At 41.5% G+C, this 20,121-nt stretch overlaps 2 protein-coding genes across 2 annotated transcripts in view; one reads left to right on the forward strand and one right to left on the reverse strand.

Moving 5' to 3' along the window:
• The window catches only part of FARSA (phenylalanyl-tRNA synthetase subunit alpha), a 350,543-nt gene that overhangs the window by 58,720 nt on the left and 271,702 nt on the right, over positions 1-20,121 (reverse strand). The window lies entirely within an intron of this gene.
• VAV1 (vav guanine nucleotide exchange factor 1) overlaps positions 3,622-20,121 on the forward strand; it is an 80,142-nt gene continuing 63,642 nt past the window's right edge. The window contains exon 1 of the mRNA XM_087711005.1: positions 3,622-3,853. Coding sequence (XP_087567131.1) covers positions 3,650-3,853 — 204 coding nt within the window. The 5' untranslated portion in view covers positions 3,622-3,649. The remainder of the gene's footprint in view (positions 3,854-20,121) is intronic.

Consider the following 20,121-nt stretch of genomic DNA (forward strand, 5'->3'; position numbering starts at 1 on the left):
GCTTTTATCTCCTTTACCTCCATCTGCAGCAATTAGATTTAGAGAAAAAAGTCTAATTGAAACCACGTTGTTTTAATAAACAAATTGCTATACAACAGGGAGAGACTCTTACAGAAGTAGTCAATATTCTCATTCCCTAAATCGCAATTCGTTTTAGAAATATAAATTGGATTGATATTTTTTCTAAAGTTCAATAGGCAGAGATTGGTGAGGAGAGCATGAGGATGGGCCAGGATTTAAATGCATTTTATCTTGCTAACCAATATCCGACAACAATCTCTATATTACTAAAGCTCTCGTGTTTTGTCTGTGTGCAACCTTTAACTGGGTGAAATGGTGCAGCGGAGGGCAGCTATTTTTAAACCACAGAACTTCAAATGGGCTAACTTTTAGAATATGGAACCCCATGACTCCTATGGGAAATTGAAATTTGGCAAATTTCATACAACATTTTATGACATAAAATTATCATAAAACATTTCGTGACATAATACAAAATGTTATAAAATCTTTCCTGTGGTCAACTCTGGATGTTTGACTGGGCTGTACAGTCCAACCAGAGGTGGGTTCCTACCAGTTCGCACCTATTCGGTAGAACCGGTTCGTCAAATCTACCGAACCGGTTAGAAGAGGTTCCACCAGTGGACCCGGAAAGCAGGCCACACCTACAGAAGAGCTTCCAAAAATTTTTGACACCCACCACTGCTAAAGGGTTAGAGGTGCAAGGATCTTGTAACTTGACAGCTTTAAGACTTGCATGCTTCAATGCCAGAGTTTCTGAATAGCTACTTGGACCGTCCTAAGTACTAATTCATAATTTCATATCCGGTCACATGGGCGGCAAGCCACTCCCATCCGGTCACATGGGTGGCAAGCCACTCCCACAAAGGAGGCCACACTCACAGAGTAGGTTCGAACAATTTTTGAAACCCACCACTGAGTCCAACATATTCCATTTTCAAGGCAGATATCTGAATACCTGAATTTTTAAGAATTTTACAAGCACATTAGAGTCTCTGCCACTACTGGACATTGAGGAATCTGTTAGGGAAAAATCTCTGAAATGATGGCCCAGTGGGTCAAAGGGTTGCCTGGCTTCAAATAAAGACAACACGGAAAAAAATATTAACCAGTATAATTTATAATGTATTTGCTGTACTAAGTATTTGACACTGGTACTCAGTCTAAAATATTATTATGCGTTGAATAAGACAAATCTAAGCTCTGTTTACATTTTTGGGGATGGTATAAACATCTCATCCCACTTTCTGAGTAAAATAAGAACTTCTAATTCTTTTTTTTTAATATAGATTTTTATTCTTTTTCTTAAAGAAAAAACAAAACAACACATACAAAACAAAAGCAAGAGAAAAAAAAACAACTTTCCTCCATTTCATCAAGCATGTCGTTTGGTTACAAGTTTTTGTGCATCAATTCTTAAGATTAAGAATAACATCACTGGTTTTCCATTAAACATAACTAAATGTTTCAGTGTCATTGAGCATTACGTGTTCAAATTACCATTAATATTCTTTCATTTGTAATGATCCTTATTTCCTTGAATTCATAATTATCTATCAAAGAACAATAAGTCTTTAAAGTATTATAATATCACCTATCTCTAAGGAGAAAAAGCAGAGATTAGAACAAATTCCCATTAATTTATAATATACATCCATATTTTCAGTTGACCATAATGTCACCAATCATCCAGAACTTCTAATTCTTTATTCCATTCCTTTGTTAAAAGTTTACATATCAAATCGATTAATCACACACAGAATTCTATAAAGGATTTAATGATCACTTTTAACAGAGAGTTTCCAAACTTCGAAAGCTGCAGATACCAAATGGATTATGGGGTAATCCTCGATTTATGTTCACAAATGAGCTCAAAATTTCTGTTGCTAAGCAAGGCAGTTAAGTGAGTCATGCCCTATTTTACAACCTTTTGTTCCCATGACTGTTAAGTGAATCATAAAGTTGTTAAGTTAATCTGGGTTCACCCATTGACTTTGCTTGTCAGAAGCTACCTAGGAAGGCTGCTCATGACCCAGGAGGCTGTTGTAAATATACACGCTGGTTGCCAAGCACCTGAAGTCTGAGTATATGATTATGGGAGGTACTACAACAGTCGTACGTGTGAGAACTGGTCACTTTTTTCAGTGCCATTGTAACTTTGGGCTGTCATTAAACAAACTGTCAGCGTTCCAAGTATCATGTAGAATTAAATCAGAGTCCAAGGCAAAACGATCCTTAAAGTTCCAATTTAATAAAGCAGACATCTTAGCACATCTGTGTTAATCCCAATTCTGGAAATGACATCAGAATCCCACCCAGTTAAAAGTTCATGATTTTGTCCCCACACCCACAATCCATCACATGGTCCAATCTTCTTCTTCCACTCTCCACCCAGCTGCTTTGGTCAGGTGTAAAAGTGCGGAGACAAAAGATGACCTTGGCTTCTAGAAAAGAATGATAACAATACATTCCACAATCCTACTCCTGTCTATTCCCCCCTCCCATCAACTATACCAATCAAACAGCATAATGAAATAAGAGAAAGTGTGGCAGGCCAAAATTCTAAAAGGAATATAATTGCAGGCCTGACACAAACAGTTGTAAGACGAGGACTACCTATATTACTGGTAGTAGCATTTGTCTAAATCACTATTAGTGAAAGATTCTAAACAGATAATATTAGGTGTTTAAAATGGAAAATGTTATAATCATTTTTGTCTACTAATTAACCCAAAATATAAATCCTGCCTTGCATCAACCGTTTCCCTATATAATAGTTTTAATTAATTCTAAAATCTAAATTGCCGTGTAATAACTATAATAACATGTCAGGATGGCATTTCCAAGAAATAATGTGGCATAATATAATCTTCTAAAATAATAAAAAATAATATTTGACATTATTATATTTCCCCCCAACTAATATTTTATCTCAACAGTCCAACTAACTAAAAAATATCCTCAGTGAATAGTCTATATTAGAGGAACCCATGGAAGAGTTTCCACAGCGGGAGTTGTTCAAAAGTTAGTATTAGCCAAGAGATTCACAATATGGTACAATTAAAGTATTTCAATTTTGTGTTTATTGTTAAACTGCTTTTTTTCTTCTTCTTTTTTTACAATTCATTGCATCTTGTGGCTTTGTTTGGCTATTTCCTCTTCGCTGTTTCTTTTAGTTTATCTGACAAATCGAAGTATTTTCTCCACAAAAGAAATTCAACGAAGTCTGCCTCCGGCTTAAGAATCTGCTGGTAAAATGTGTCTCCTTCGTGTTGTATCCCAGCAGTTGTCAAAACCAACACTTTTATGATGCTGCTGTGAGACAAAAGAGGCCTTGAACACAAGAGGTGTACAGGAAAGGGAGATTTTCCTGCAAAAAAAACACAACCCTATTGCAATGCTCTTCAAGGAGGAAGGGCTGAGCTCATTTTTCTCCTTTTCAGCCCCTCCTTCTCAGGGGTGGGGTGAGGAAGCTCCCCAGCCCCCACCCTGGTACTTGTCTTTGTGGTCTGATGTCAGTTGAAGAAGAGGAAGCTGGTGGCTTCTCATTGTCTTTCCCAGCTGCGAGGAAGGTAGTTGGAAAGCAACTCTTCCAGCAGCCGAAGCAGCCATTGTGGGTGGCGGGGAGATGGAACTGTGGAAGCAGTGCGCCCAATGGCTCATCCAGTGCCGGGTGTTGCCACCCAACCACAGGGTGACTTCGAAGGGGGCCCAGGTCTGCGACTTGGCCCAGGCCCTGCGGGACGGGGTCCTCCTCTGCCAGCTTCTCAACAATCTCATGCCTCATGCCGTCAACCTTCGGGAAATCAATTTGCGCCCCCAAATGTCCCAGGTGAGTGGATGGGGGGAAGCGGGAAGAGGTATCTGGATGGCAGAGGCACAGATGTGCTCAGAAAGAGGGGCCAGAACCGAACTTCACCAGAAACGTATCAAGTTCCCAGACTTGTCACTGTGGCAACTGAGAAATGTGGTTAGGTGGAAGTGGGTGAATGTGTGTGATTGTGTAAACTTGTAATTTTGCCAACATAGGCATATAAACGGGGTGAGGTGGAAGTTCCAGGCAGCAAGAAAAGAATTATTGGATGATACAGTATGATATCGTGCAAGCAGAATCAGTGAGCTGTGATACTTCCAGTGGAACGTGAGTTAATATTATAGAGTATTGGGCATTCAGAAGACCTTGAGATCTTCTTGGCTTGTGCTTGTGGCAATAATCTAGTAGCAAAATGGTTAGTGTGCATCTAAGGAAGTCATTGCAGTGTGTTCATATATGTGTGGGTGGGGAATATTGCTTTACTCATAGCTACGTTTGAAGTAGCGATGGGGTGGAGTTACTAAGGTGCACGGCAGAGAACAGATGGGTAGATTTCACTTTGACTTTCTTGGTAAGATAGGAGGTGAGACTTGCTATTTGAAATGAGAAGGAAAATGTCTGCAAGTGGGAGGCCATATAAATGGAACGGAAAGAACCTCATTCAGTATATATATCTATATAGCCAATTTCATGCAAAAAATGTGGCATTCGGTCAGCCTTGGCTGTTTCCTGTCCTTACTCCCAAATAAATTGGGTTAAATCTGATTGGTATTTGGATACGGACAATCAGGCAATTCCCCCCACAGTGTTGCTAGATTCAAATGTTTTTAAAAACCAGTCCTGGAAGAAAATAAACGATAGAGCTTCCAGCAAATTACATGGATGTATCCGTGCATCTGAAATGACCTGAGCTCAGCTAAAAGGAAATCACCGTATTAGGGAAGCCAGAATTCTGGGCAGCAGGCAGATGACTTATTTTGATAAATGATCCATGATATAAGATGAGGCCTGTGCATAGTTCTGCTTTGAGCTGAGAGCCTAAATTGCAGATAATTCTTTTGAAATCCATACATATTGTTGATGAGCCAAACGTATTGTGACATAACATGAAAAGTCTGGAATCACAAAAGCCTAATCAGAGTTTTGATTGATTGATTGATTGATTGATTAAGTGATATCAAAACAATGATCACATAGACAATGCCTCCTTGATGATCAGTTATTAAATAGGTTTTTTCAGGACTTCCAACAATGCACCCAGTGCCCTGGCTAGGTACATTGCCAATAGCATCCCTATATCACTAAAAATGATACGTATGAAAAACAAAAAATATATTTGAAATCTCATGGGATCATTAATTGAAATTGACTTAGAATTGCCTTCAAGTGAAACAGGTTCCAAGTCTTATAAACAATATAAATAAATTAAAACTCATTGTTGAAATCTCACAAGTGGGATTACTAAAATGTAATGTACAGTACTTGCAAAATTACATTTTTTTTCTTTTACTCTGTCTGGCACACCATTATACAGTGTGCAATAAAGATGCTTCAAGAAATTAGGAAAATTCTCATTTCTTATAGAATCATCTGTGAGAGAGAGGGAGAGGAGGGAGAAGAGAGAGAGGGAGGGGAGGGAGAAGAGAGAGAAGGAAAGGAAAAAGAGAAAGAAATAATCTCAGTATTTTGTAATTACCAGAATTGGTTTACCTTGTTTTCATATAATTTCTCTAAGGTGCAGTATCATCAGAAGACACTGCGGTTCTTAAAGTGTAAAAATTAAGTAGTACCCCATTTAAAAAACGCCAGATCTTATATACCCAAACAGGAATTATAATACAAAACTCACATCTGGCACACATACAAACTGACCTTAGTTTAAAATATAAATGCAGAGAGTGAGGCTTCCAAAGAGGCAACTCCTGGTGCTATTAGTCAATGCACTGAAATTGGAAGAATATTTTAATGCATTGATTTGTGTTACTAATTCAAAATTGGGCCAATCTTGAAATCAATGGGTTTTTTTTTTCCCAACAAAAAGCAGTTGCCAAAAGATATATAGTCTTGAACTTCTGCAGAAGCTGAAACAACTACGCAAAAGACATTACCAGTTATTATTTTTAATTTTATTTGTTTATTATTTACCTCAATCAAATTTGAGAAGTTTTGACACAAACCAAGGACAGATCATCAGCTCATCAGTCAAAGGGAGAGAGAGCAGCTGTTCTCTTTTCCAGATTAACTCTTTCCCTGGTGCCTGAAGGCTACTTCAGCTGACTGCAGTTCGGCTGTTCAAATCTCACCCGCTCAGGGTTGACTCAGCCTTCCATCCTTCCGAGGTAGGTAAAATGAGGACCCGGATTGTTGTTAGGGGCAATATGCTGACTCTGTAAACCGCTTAGTGAGGGCTGAAAGCCCTATGAAGCGGTATATAAGTCCAACTGCTATTGCTATTGCCTGCATAAAAAGAGAGTAAAAAGAAAGCATAGGTTTACAAATGCAGGGTGAACATCTCATCCCTTAAAATGTTGTGAAGGAAGTGGGATGGTTGCATAAGAAAAGACCAGAGTGCTTTAGCTGCGGAGGAGCTGACTAAGAGTGAGAAGACCCAAATTCAAGTCCTGCCACAGCTGTGGAAGCTGCCTGGATGATATGGACCAGCCACTCTCTTTCAGCCCAGCCTACCTCACAAGGCTGCTGTTGGGGCGGGGAGTGTTGCTGTGTGCACTACCTTGAGATAGGATATACATATAATAAATATGTATGAAAAACAGCTACTGTTTATAATTTATGGTTCAGGAGGCTATGTGAAATGAGAACATTCAATGGACTAAGCATGGATCAATATATGAACGTAGTCAATACATTTCTTTTTTATTAGGTGTTCTTTTAAATATTATCTAATTGTTATTATTATTCAAATTCCCCTTGTATGAATGAATACAATTATGGGTAAACAACTGTCAGCTACAAGAAACAGTGTCAATTTATTGGGGATGGTATTGGAAACAAGATATAAATCTTCATTTTGTCTATAGAAGATTCTTAGTCATCCATGTCATGGTGATCCCAAAGGTGTTTTTTTTCAGTTGGAATTGATGGAGCTTCTTGGATGAAAAGTGAAACATCTTCAAGGGGGGGGGGGGAAAGGCCAGCTGTCTTTTGACATGGCACCTTTGGGAAAAAATCTTCATTTTGTTTTGGTGAACTTTGAACTGTGAATTAGATTAAATGACATTTAGAGGCTGTGAAGGATCACCCAAGCATCCAGTCTGAATTAACCTGGTCCTTTGGGACAGAGAATTTTCCTTTGTTCTCTTGGTGTTCCATTTTGGGTGAAGAGCCGAGTGTCCAGTATTTCAAGAACTGTGGGATGCTGTATGATGCAGCCATTGTTATTTTTTCGTTGTAAATGTGTTTTTATTTTCCATTTTCATTTCGTACAGTCACATATATACTGTGCATAACCGGGGCCATACAACATTAAACAATAAACACAGCCATTCCTCTTGTCAACAAAAACCCCCAAAATAGAAACCCAATGAACCACTTCGACCCTCCATACACCCTTTCTTTCGCCCCCCTCCAACTTTCCCTCTTCCCTCCAACATTCCCCTCTACCCTACTTCCCCTCCCCCTCTACCACTCCTCTCTCCCGGTCCACTCCCTCCCTTCCTTCTCACCCTCCCTCCCATCCTCTCTCCCACCCTCTCTACCCCCCTTTCTTCTATCCCTCTACTCCTCCCTTCGGTGTATTTCTACTATCTATTAATATATTCAGTTTGTCCTATTTTAACACTGGAATTGAAGAGCAACAGTATACAAGTGCAATCATGTTACTTTAAAATCTAACACATACTATATATCCCCCCTCCCCTCCTCCCCACTAACACCCCACCTCCCTCTCCCCCCCCCCCCCGACTTCCCAGAGCCTGTACACGGTGTAGATTTTTAACAAACACAGTCTAAAATATATTAAGACAAAGGAAATTAAAAAAAAGAAGTTAATAACATCTCTGCATTAAACTCAGCTTCTTCCTGTTGCACTAACTTTAAGCAGTTTAGATCATTCCTAATCTTAAGCATAGGCTATCTGGAATTTCTTAGTCCCGTATTTGTTTTGTATATAGTCAACCCATTTTTTCCAGTCTCGTTTATATCTCTCATTTGAATGGTCTTTAAGATATGCCGATATTTTAGCCATTATTTTTTCTTTAACAATTTAAATGCAAGCCCTACTTTTTTATTGTCTCCATCCTGTTCCAACCCAAATGTAGGACTGGCCACTTGCCAAATCTAGCTAGTTTGCTTGGCTCGGGGTTAAGGGAAACGTGAGGCTTATTTGGGAGGAAACTTGCATATTTGACTTTGAAGGAGCAGGACAGGAGCAGTGCTTATAACTCTGAACATTGGTGTTGAAGAAGAACTCCTGAGAGCACCATGGACAAGCAAGAAAACCAACAAATGGATCACCAAACAGATCACCCCAAGTTCTCACTCAAGGCCAATATGATCAGGCTCAAGTTATCCTACTTCAGAACTCAGTTACAGGAAAAATTGAGTGCATTGTCGGGAGATCTGAAAGAACAGATTAGGGATGAATACCATGGGAAAAAAATATATCTATGTGACTTGATGGCACATAATCAGTCAATCAATTGTGCATATGTACCCTAATTCAGTTCATGCCTTCCACTCTCTTACATGATTTGAGCTCATACCTTAACTTGGTTTAGAAAAGAGCAGCTCTTCATCTAAGGCAGTGGTTCCCAAACTTGGCAACTTTAAGACTTGTGGACTTCAACTCCCAGAATTCTCCAGCCAGCTCTGCAGAGCTGGCTGGAGAATTCTGGGAGTTGAAGTCCACAAGTCTTAAAGTTACCAAGTTTGGGAACCACTGAGCTAAGGGAAAAGGGGACCAGGGACCATGGAGCCAGGGACCATGTTGTTTTTATGGATTTTTCTGAAAGCCTTTTTGGGTGAAAGATGGTGTAAGAATGTAGAGAATAAAATTCCGTTGAATTTATTTAGGTCAGGATGACTCTTGAGTAAGCTGCCAGCAGATCTCGAGATCGATTTTACCTAGCACCTATACTTGAATTCAGATTCATAGATGAACAGAGTTGGAAGGTAACATATAGGTAATCTAGTCCAACCCCTTACCCAAGCCACCCAAGCAGTAGACCCTACACCATTTCTGACAGAGGGCAGTCCAGTCTCTTCTTCAAAGTCTCAAGTGATGAAGCTCCCACAACTTCCAAAGGCAACTTCTGTTCCATTGGTTGATTGTTCTCACGGCCAGGAAATTCCTCCTTATTTCTAGGTTGAATCTCTCCTTGTTCAGTTTCCATTCATTATTCCTTATCTGGCCTTCAGGTGCTTTGGAAAATAGCTTGACCCTCTTCTCTCTGTGGCAGCCCCTCAAATATTGGAAGACTGCTATCATCATGTCTCCCCTGGTCCTTCTCTTCACTAGGCTAGCCATGCCCAGTTCCTGTAACGGTTCTTCATATGTTTTAGTCTCCAGTCCCCTAATCATCCTGGTTGCTCTCCTCTGCACGTTTTCTAGAGTCTCAACATCTTTTTTTATAGTGTGGTGACCAAAACTGGATGCAGTACTCTAGGTGTGGTCTTACTAAGGCTTTATAGAGGTATCAGTACCTCACTTGATCTTGATTGTATCCCTCTGTTAATGCAATTTAGGACTGCATTGGCTTTTTTTGGCTGCCGCTGCACACTGCTGACTCATATTTAGCTGGTTGTCTGCTAAGACTCCAAGATCCCTCTCACAGTTGCTGCGTTTAAGCCTGGTTTCACCCGGTTTATATTTGTACTTTTGGTTTTCTCCTTGCCTAAGTGTAAGACTTTACTTTTCTCTACATTGAATTTCGTTTTGTTAGATTGGGCCCAGTGTTCAAGTCTGTCAAGATCCATCTGGATCTTGAGCCTGTCTTCTAGGGTGTTAGCTATTCCTGCCAGTTTAGTGTCATCTGCAAATTACCAATACCAATACCAGTTAGACTTATATACCGCTTCATAGGGCTTTCAGCCCTCTCTAAGAGGTTTACAGAGTCAGCATATTGCCCCCAACAACAATCCGGGTCCTCATTTCACCCACCTCGGAAGGATGGAAGGCTGAGTCAACCCTGAGCCGGTGAGATTTGAACAGCCGAACTGCAGAACTGCAGCCAGCTGAAGTATCCTGCAGTGCTGCATTTAACCACTGCGCCACCTTGGCTCTTTGGTAAGTTCCTCTTCTATTCCCTCAACTAAGTTGTTTATTCCCAGCTTCTGCTCTTGGACATGAGGTTTCACACAGTGCCACGAAAAAGCCCTCGATTCAAGTGTGTTGGACTAAGAGTAACAGTAGGTGGTCATTTGGAGGTGCAGTGGAGGTAGGGGGGGGGGGGCATTGTACGTATTTTCTTGCCTTGGAATGCAAGAAATTCTGCCCTTTATAGGAAGAAAACACTTTTCTGCTTTCACAGAGACCAGCAGGCTTTGCTTTCTGTTTTTCTTAAATACCTGATTTCCAAACTCAAAGATCAACCCTAGTGGTTATTGCAAGGTGGAGGGTTTTTTTTGACAGTTTTGTTTCAATTCCACTAATCTACTGCAACAGGAATCAGGAAATAGTCTGAGCTGTATTCAGGAATAATTCCTTGGGTGAATACAATGGTAATACAGAGAAAACGTGGCCAGGTCAGCTGGCCTTTCTATCACCTCTATTTCTGCCTGGCCCCACTTGAATCCAGGTGTTGGTGGGAAGATCTCTTAAAAAGAGCCGAGGTGGCGCAGTGGTTAAATGCAGCACTGCAGGCTACTTCAGCTGACTGCAGTTCTGCAGTTCGGCTGTTCAAATCTCACCGGCTCAAGGTTGACTCAGCCTTCCATCCTTCCGAGGTGGGTAAAATGAGGACCCGGATTGTTGGGGGCGATATGCTGGCTCTGTAAACTGCTTAGAGAGGGCTGAAAGCCCTATGAAGCGGTATATAAGTCTAACTGCTATTGCTATTGCTATCTCCAGAGAAAAAGTGGCTGTAGACCTTGTGGGTACATAGAATATTGATTGATTGTCCTTGGGGTTTGTGATTCAGTCTTATGTGACACCCCCTCCCCTTTGTCTTCTCTCCAACATATGAACAATCCGAATATAAATGGATACCACCTTAATGCATATGGGTGCTCAAATGGGGAGGAATGCAGCTGGTGGAGTAATTTACCTTGCAAATTGGCTAGGGAAAAGGAAGAATATTTCAGAATCTCTTGTCATGATAGATCTCTCTCACACACACACACCCCAAACAGGTGCCGACAGATACACACTGCCATACACAAATGCACATACTAATTTATACATTACATGCAGAGCTGGGTTGCAAATCCCAGTGCTACCAGTTTGCTTGTGCTTGGGACAGTGGCGGGATTCAAATAATTTAACAACTGGTTCTCTGTCCCTAATGACTATCTGGGTAGGTGGGGCTCGGTGGTCATGTGACTGAGTGGGCGTGGCCAACTCAAGGTCACTCACGTTGATGGGCGCTTCGCCTTAGTTGTTACAATGGTAATAAGGGTTAACCGGAGAGGCAGTTTCTGTAAACAGGGCAATAAAGATGAGGCTAGAAACAACACTAGAATGTTTCCTTCCTGCCTTCCTTACAGGATTAGCCCTGTAAAGTGGGGGAAAACAAAAGGAGATTTCTTCCAACAACCGGTTCTCCGAACTGCTTAGAAAGTTACCAACCGGTTCTCCCGAATAGGTGCGAACCGGCTGAATCCCACCACTGCCTTACAGATTAAATGTTGGACATGTTTAGGAAAGCAATTGGAGGATTAGTTTTGTTTCCTTCCCATGGTTTCCCTTCCCATTCCTTCCCATTGCCAGTAGAACAAACATCAGCATTAATGTGAAATAAGGCTAGGATTTCGGAGGAGATGAGATTCTCCCGAATAGGTGCGAACTGGCTGAATCCCACCACTGGCTTGGGCGCATCCATGCGCAGAAGTATCCAGGCAGGTGGACAGAGTCTCCTCAGAAAGCTGCCACTACCAGTTTGCCTGATCCGGGCCAAACCGGGAGCCACCCACCTCTGATTACATGTACTTGCACATGGACAGACTCAGAATTGTGTAGCCAACTGTGACATCCTGCAGCCACTCCTTCCCACTTGTTAATTTACCTCAGCTTCCAATAGGAAAAAAAAAACGATTAGCAATAGCAGTTAGACTTATATACCGCTTCATAGGGCTTTTCCTGTAACTTTCTCCTACTCCTGCTCTTCCTCGTCCCCTTCCTACCCTCTCTCCTCCTCTTTCTCTCCTTTCCATCCTCCTCTCCTTACCTCTTTCTTTCCACCCTCTCTCCCTTCTCTACTTTCTTCCTTCCTCCTCTCCTTCCCCTTCCTTCTTCCCTTACCTCTCCTTTGCTCCTGCTCTTCCTCTTTCCTCTTTTCTTCCTGTTGGAAGAAATCTTATTTTTTCCCCCCACTTTACAGGGCTAATCCTGTAAGGAAGGCAGGAAGGAAACATTCTGGTGATGTTTCTAGCCTCATCTTTATTGCCCTGCTTACTGAAACCGCCTCTCCGGTTAACCCCTATTACATTGTCACAGCTAAGGTAAAGCACCCATCAACGTGAGTGGCGTTGAGTTGGCCATGCCCGCCCAGTCACATGACCACCGAGCCCCACCTACCCAGCTGGTCATTAGGGCAGAGAACCGGTTGTTAAATTATTTGAATCCCACCACTGCTAGGGGTAAATCATGGTTTGCAGAAGCACATAAAGGGCCATCTCTATCTTTTAAAACTAATGAGAATGGACAAAAGAGGAAGGAGGAATCTCTGTTTCCCTGTAACAATGCTGCTTGCAATAAGGTCTTACTGGGAGAAAGGCGCAGTTGTGAAAGTTATTTCTTATGCTGATAAAAGGAAAGGCAGTTACCGAAACAGTGCTCAGATGCAGGCTGCCTTCATAAAATTGGAATGTTTCTGAATATTAGGTTTGACGAGGGGTGTTAGATTTTAATGTAATATGATTGCACATGTATACTGTCTTCTCTTATTATTTTTTTCTTTAAAACTAAGATATGTTAAGTATATTGATATGGAAGCATAAATACCATCAACACAGAATGGAGTTTGCTCAGAAGCTGAAATACACCAATGAGAGGAAGAGTGGGGAACAGAGGAGAGAAGAAAGATGGGAAGAGAGGGATAGGAGAGAGGGTAAGGGGGGAAGATGAGGAGGATAAGGACGAGTGGAATGTAGAGAGAGGAGAAGGAGGAAGGAAGGGGAAGTAGAGTAGAAAAGGATGACGGAGGGAAGAAAGGAGGTAGGAGAGAGGTAGAAGAAAGAGGCCTATGGAGAGCAGAAGAGCTAATCATGGGTTTTTATCTTTCTGGGCGTTGATAACAAGAGGAACTGATGTAATTACTACTTAATACAATAGGATATTGGCTAATAGTATACATGTGATTATATGTTATGAAAGTGGAAAATAAAAAAAGCATATTTTTTAAAAAATGGAATGTTTCCCTGTTCTACATTGGGAAGGGGGAAGAGAGAAGCCGAAATTCACAAGGGTTTGCAGCTCATAAGCTGCCTGTATATTTGTCTCATCTAAAAGTAGGACGCTTTGCTGAAATTTGTAAATTGTGACTCTAACATTTCTTCTAATACATACTATTAATCAGAGCTCTTAGATTCTTCATGCTTGGATTACCTGATTCCTCCACTCTAGAGTGTAAGGGGACAGGATTCAACACAGTGAGTTCCAGAAAGGAGGAAATGACTTGTAGGGAACAAGATATTCATCCACTGATGCTGCTTCAGGCAGTACCGTAGGAACCTCTTCTGACCCCCCTCGTCCCACACCAACACACACTCCGAGCCAAAGATAAGTTACGGCATTTAATGAACAGACAGACAGGTCCTTGGGAGCAAACTGGCATAGACAAGCTTGGGCAGCAATCCAGCACAGATAAGGCTTGGCAGCAATCCAGCCTGCCAGGCTCACAATAATGTTCTCCAACATTAGTTCCTGCATTGACTTCTGCAAAGGGGGCGTGTGCACAAGCAGTCTTTTTATAGTCTGGAGAGGAGCCTAATGACCACCAGCTGGATGCAATTACCTCCTGTACTTGCGCAACTGTTCCTGACGCCTAGTAGCTCTTCGATGGCGTGCATCCAGGAACAACTCACTACTGGCTTCTGGCTCACTCTCCCTTGTCTCCTCCCCACTGGTCCAAGGCTTAGGCGCCTCCTGGTGGCCAACCAGCCTCTCTGCGCCCTGCTCGGAGTCAGAACCCTGTCCAGGATCCTCCACATCCTCCAGAGCCGACTCAGAGGGCCCCTCACTGTCGGAGTCTGGTGGCAGCTCCAACGGCTCCTGCTGGACCACATCAGGAACCTGTACCAGATTGACGAGGCAAGTCTTCTTTAAGGGGGATGATGGTCATTTCCATGATATCGTTGAGCCCAATTTAGCTAAAACATGGCAGTTACATCTTATTGTTAATTTCCTTCCAAGATTCTAGGGATGCATTGTTGTTGGGCCAGGGCATTCCGGGACATTGTATAGAAACTGATGGAAAACCGGCCTCCTGTGAAAAACTGCTAACAATCCCACCCATCTGGGAATACCTTCTCTTCTACATTTGGCCCCATGGGCTTGCTTAGGAAGTAATAATGGCAGGTGATTTGAACTTAATGCACAACTTAGTGTCTAGCCAAAGACAAAGCTAGACTAGAATACACAACAGAAATCTGGACTGATAGAAAAGCAGGGAGGAGCTATGCCGTTTGCCTTTTTTATAGATGGCTGGACACCATACCCTATGGTAAAATGTTGGCCAAGATAGCCATCTTACAAGGAGAACCAAAATTTGCTTACAATTTCCGGGAATTGCCCCCAACGGGTTTCTCAACTCTGCTGCTGGAGATGATCTATTATCTTATCTCTTCTGTGGTTTTCATTGGTTTGCCCAATGACAGTATTTCTCCCTACCTGCTGCTGGTTGCAGAAGAAGAGAATTCAGAGACCGTATTAGCCGCTGTCTAATTTTTCCTATCATCTGCAAGGGAATTTTATTTGGGGAACTAGTACACTTTGTCATATATGCCAATTTCATATGTATAGTTTATTTCTTGGCTGTCGGCTAAAACAGACAATAATGTACTGGGCAGCCCAACAAATGGGTTCCACCACAAAACCGCGTCCGACTAAACCGCGTAGCTGACGTCATCAACAGGGCGACAACAGCGCGGAGACAGAAGCACGCTGTAAACCCTAAACCTAAAATTAATCCCTAAACCTAAACCTAACCACCCTAAACCTAATCCTAAACCTTAACCTAACCCTAAACCTAATCCTAACCCTTAACCTAACCCTAAACCTAACCGTAACCCTTAACCTAACCCTAAACCTAACCCTTACCTGAAGTTGAATCGGCTTGCTTTCAAAGCGCTATTTAAAGCGCCCTTCTTTCTCCGCTCTGGCTGGCTGTTGTCGCCCTGTTGATGACGTCAGCGACGCGGTTTAATCGGGCACGGCTTAGTCGAGTGCGGTTTTGACGGGTCACGCAACAAATGGGCCTCCTGTGTAACTTATATTATTCTTTAAGTCAGTTATCAATTTCTGATTATACCCCGGATGAATGGGGGAGTCTTTGGGGCTGTTGGGGAAATTTAAATCTAAGGTTTCCTTTATGGACATCTTTTCCCAATGTTTTTATTCTGGGTGATTCCTTTAGAAGTTGATAGTATAGTCTTGTTGAAGGATAAAGAAGGGAATATCATTTATTCATCTTGCTTTCAAAACTTAAAGTGGGTTGCACTTAAATATAATATGTTGTTCTGACCCCCCTCCTCCGTCCAGTAATGACTGCCGAGACAAGCTTAACTGGAATGTACTTTAATAGCAAGAAACCAAAACCTCGGTGGCTGAAAGCCAAGCATAACAAACAGATAAGGACCTTGGTAGCAACTCAGACAAACCTTGGCAGCAATCCAATCTTGCCAAGCTAGTACAAAAGTTCTCAAGTTTTAGTCAATGCATTGACTTCTGCAAGAGGGGCGTGTGCACAAGCAGTCTTTTTATAGTCTGGAGAGGAGCCTAATGACCACCAGCTGAGTGCAATTACCTCCTGTAACTGTGCAACTGTTCCTGACGCCAAGTAGTTCTTCGATGGCGTGCATCCAGGAACAACTCACTGCTGACATCCGGATCACACTCCCTTGTCTCCTCCCCACTGGTCCAAAGCTCAGGTGCCTCCTGGTGGCCAACCAGCCTCTCTGCGCCCTGCTCGGAGTCGGAACCCTGTCCAGGGTCCTCCACATCCTCCAGAGCCGACTCAGAGGGCCCCTCGCTGTCGGAGTCTGGTGGCAGCTCCAACAGTTCTTGCTGAGCCACAACGATATGTTATGTTTGGTTTTGATGCAGTCATTGTGCATCAGGGATAGTTTTTGACTTCACCAGCTCACATGAATCAAGCTCTGGGGATTACTTAACAAATCATGGTTACATCATGATTCAGAAACTCAACCGATCTAACAAGTGGTTGAGATTAGTTCAGAAATTGATTTAGATCTTCCCTACCTGGTCATATGATATTCAGTGATGCTCTGGAAATACCCAGAAGTTAGTTAGACATTAAACTGTTAAGTGAGTTTGCCCAGAGACTGAGAGTAGCGTATCTGCTTCTAATTTCCTTTTCCCATCCACCTAAGAGCAGCACTCTTGGTTTTAACCATGTTTGACAGCTGTAGAGAAACGAATGTGGTTAGAAACCGAAACTAGCACATCGTGAAAGGGCAGACCAAAGGTTTCAATATCTTCTGAAGCCACTGTCAAGGTTTCTGGGATTAGCAGCAGATTCTTAAAACGCAGCACACTTCTGGTATTAAGCAAAAACCCCATTTCCATCCTCTGACTAAAATATATTTGTAGATTGCAAAGATTTTCACCTCTTGTATGGGAAGAATAAATTCAATGGAATTTACTTCTCAAAAAAAGATTTGCAGCTCTGCTTTACTAATCTGGACCAGTCCACCCAGTTACTGGTTTTATGGGATGCACAGAAAGAAAGAAAAAAACAGGCAAAGTCACGGCCTCTCTTTTTGTGCAAAATCTGCAGATATTTCATTTCATTTATTAAATTTCTATGTCGGCCAATCCCGGAGGACTCCGGGCGGCTTACAGAAATGAAAAAAATGAAAAAGAATTATTAAAAACAATTGGACACAACAAGGTTAAAAAGGGAACACAACTAAAACCCAATTAGGAGGGGGCTGGACCTCAATCAAGGGGTCAACAGCCCCAAGCCTGCCGGAAAAGCCAGGTTTTAATGGCTTTGCGAAAGGCCATGAGCGTGGGTAGGGCCCGGATCTCAGCGGGCAGCTCATTCCACATATCCCTGTTGGTATCAGGACTTTGCTTGAATATTTGATTAGTGTTGCACCTGTAGTAAACTGAATTATTCTTCACGTGTAAATGAACATGACTTATAAATCTGTTCCTTGGTGTGCCCTTGTAGAAATCTATGAATGATTCCCATCTTGACGGGAAAGTCTCTCTTCTAATACTGTCGTTATCTCAAAACTGCATTTGCTTACTTTTTTATCTGGGTAAGGATAGTGGTTTCGGGGTTACTTTATATTTGGTTGAACTCCCGGCTGTATTGCTTCCTGCTGATAACCAAAGGACAAAAATAATCTAGTTTGGCCTTTCTCACAGTATAAGAGCATATTTCAACACATGCGTGGGGTTATTCTCATTTGGTCTGTCTATACACGAGAGGCAGATTTATCATGGCTGCAGGAGGAAATAGTCAGAGATGAAATCAAAGGACTGAGAAACTTAAGAGGCAGCATTAGTTTAGTAAAATGCAAATAAACACGAAGTTTATTACTTCTTCCAAGCTCAGTTTGATATGAATGGACTTCTTCCTCTATTTCTCCAATTCTGCAATGTAGCTAAGGCAGGGAGAATGATTTGCATTTGATAATTCAGGTTATCCAAGGGGTAACCTGGATTCAGTTTTCTGGACTCTATTCTGACAAGCTAATGACTCATAACTAGTTTCAATCTGCAAACATGAAAAATATGCCTGATTAATTATAACATGTTATTAATTATGTCAGTAACCAGTGACAGTATGACAGCATGTTTTTTTAACTCCCTTAGAGTGACAGAAGTCGATAGTTTTGATTCAGCAAAATCTTGCTAGTGCTTCCTTTCGAAGTATTTTCTCGTTGAAGATGGTGAATGAATTCCTGTGAAACAGAATTTCATTTTCTTACTGATTTCAATGATGGGGTGGGGAGACTGATTTTAAAGTTAAAATTTGATTGCTATGGATAATAACTACTATATGCAATAGCAATAGCAGTAGACTTATATACCGCTTCATAGGGCTTTCAGCCCTCTCTAAGCGGTTTACAGAGAGTCAGCATATTGCCCCCAACAATCTGGGTCCTCATTTTACCCACCTCGGAAGGATGGAAGGCTGAGTCAACCCTGAGCCGGTGAGATTTGAACCGCTGACCTGCTGATCTAGCAGTAGCCTGCAGTGCTGCATTTAACCACTGCGCCACCTTGGCTCTTGTAATGCATTCCCATTTAGAATTGCTTTCTAATACTAAATACTAAATTCTATAATACTAAAAAGTAGCTGGCAGATTATTGAGCAAATTGTCTGCGTATTTGGTAACAAGTTCTCTTATCCTTTGGTAAGGTGCAAAGCAAAATGAATTTGATATTTACTCAAATACTTTTCCCTTTTTTTAAACTGGTACCTAGAAACATAAGCATTAGCCATTTGCAACATTTAATCTTCTTCCATGATTCAGATTTGCAAAGTATGATAACAGAGGAACAGATTAGATGTAAACTTTGCAATTGCTTGCTCAGGTCTTAAAAATTGTGTCTAATAGGTCTTCCGGGGTCACCAGAATATTCCATTTCTACAAAACGAACGTCTTATGCTGGCTGTTCTACTTCATCCAGTGGGCAGCCCAGAATTTGTCCTCCTCTGCCATAAAAAAATCTCCTCCAGACCGCCTGCTGCCAATTACCTCCCAAAGACCCATTAGATCACACAGGGTTGGCCTCCTCCGGGTGCCGTCTACCAGCCAATGTCATCTGGCTACTACCCGGGGGAGGGCCTTCTCTGTGGTGGCTCCGGCCCTTTGGAATGAGCTCCTTGCAGAGATTCGGACCCTCACCTCTCTCCAGGCCTTCCGAAAAGCCGTTAAAACCTGGCTGTGTCGGCAGGCCTGGGGTCGATGAGTTCCCTTCCCCTCTCGAAGGGTGTGGCTGTTGGTTGTTTTAAATTCCCTTGTACTTTTTGTTGTAGTTCTTGTGTTTCCCTTCCCCTCCTTTGGGTTTGTGCGCCGCCCTGAGTCCCGCCGGGAATAGGGCGGCATATAAATAAAATGAACCTCGAACCTTGAACCAATTGCTTTATGAGGTCATTTCACTCAAATGTATTTCTCTCCCACCTACCATTTACCATCCACCCAATCTCCAAAAGGTTGTTTTTTTGACAGGACACAAATAGATGTGTGGAGAAATCATTAACAAGTTTTTTTCCCCTTGTCTTTCTATGGAAAGCTGTCATTTTCTTTCTGTATGAAATAATTTTTATTGGAAGAAAGCTCTTTGTGAAGATTTTAAAAACTACAGAATCATAGAAGAAATAAAAAAATATTATAAAAGGGTTAAAGAAAAGCGAAGAAAAAGAAACGTATCTAAAGAAGCAACTTTCAAACTTCTTTGCCGCAATTGCAAACATAACAATTATCATCTCCACCCTCCCATACTGCATAACATAGTTTTCTTTTTTACATAAACAAAGCTTTTAATCAATAAATCCCAAAACCTGCAGTTCATTTTTATCCATTTTTCAGCAAAAAGTCTATAAAGGTTTTCCAGTCTTTTTAAATGTGCAGAAGTTGTAGTTTCCTCCTTAACCAAATTAGTCAGTTTAACCCTTTCTGCAAACTCCGCCTTCTTCACAATTCATTCCTCCATTATTGGTCTTTCTGTAGTCTTCTATCTTTGCATGCATAATATCTTTAATATCTATTAAATAATCTTTAATATCTATTAAAGATTAATATCTTTAATATCATTAATATCCATGAGCCAATAGGCACTCATTTTCAAGAACCAATTATATGCAATGATGAAAAAGCTAGGATAATAAATTTTGGAGATCAACAATCATTGGCTGAATAGTTTATTCTGCAAACATCGCATTCGCTATCCTTTGAATAAGGAACACAAC

The sequence above is a fragment of the Thamnophis sirtalis genome, unplaced genomic scaffold (assembly GCF_051295495.1).
Source record: "Thamnophis sirtalis isolate CommonGarterSnake01/CBP01778 unplaced genomic scaffold, rThaSir2_p1.2 scaffold_3, whole genome shotgun sequence".
Lineage (NCBI taxonomy): Eukaryota > Metazoa > Chordata > Lepidosauria > Squamata > Natricidae > Thamnophis > Thamnophis sirtalis.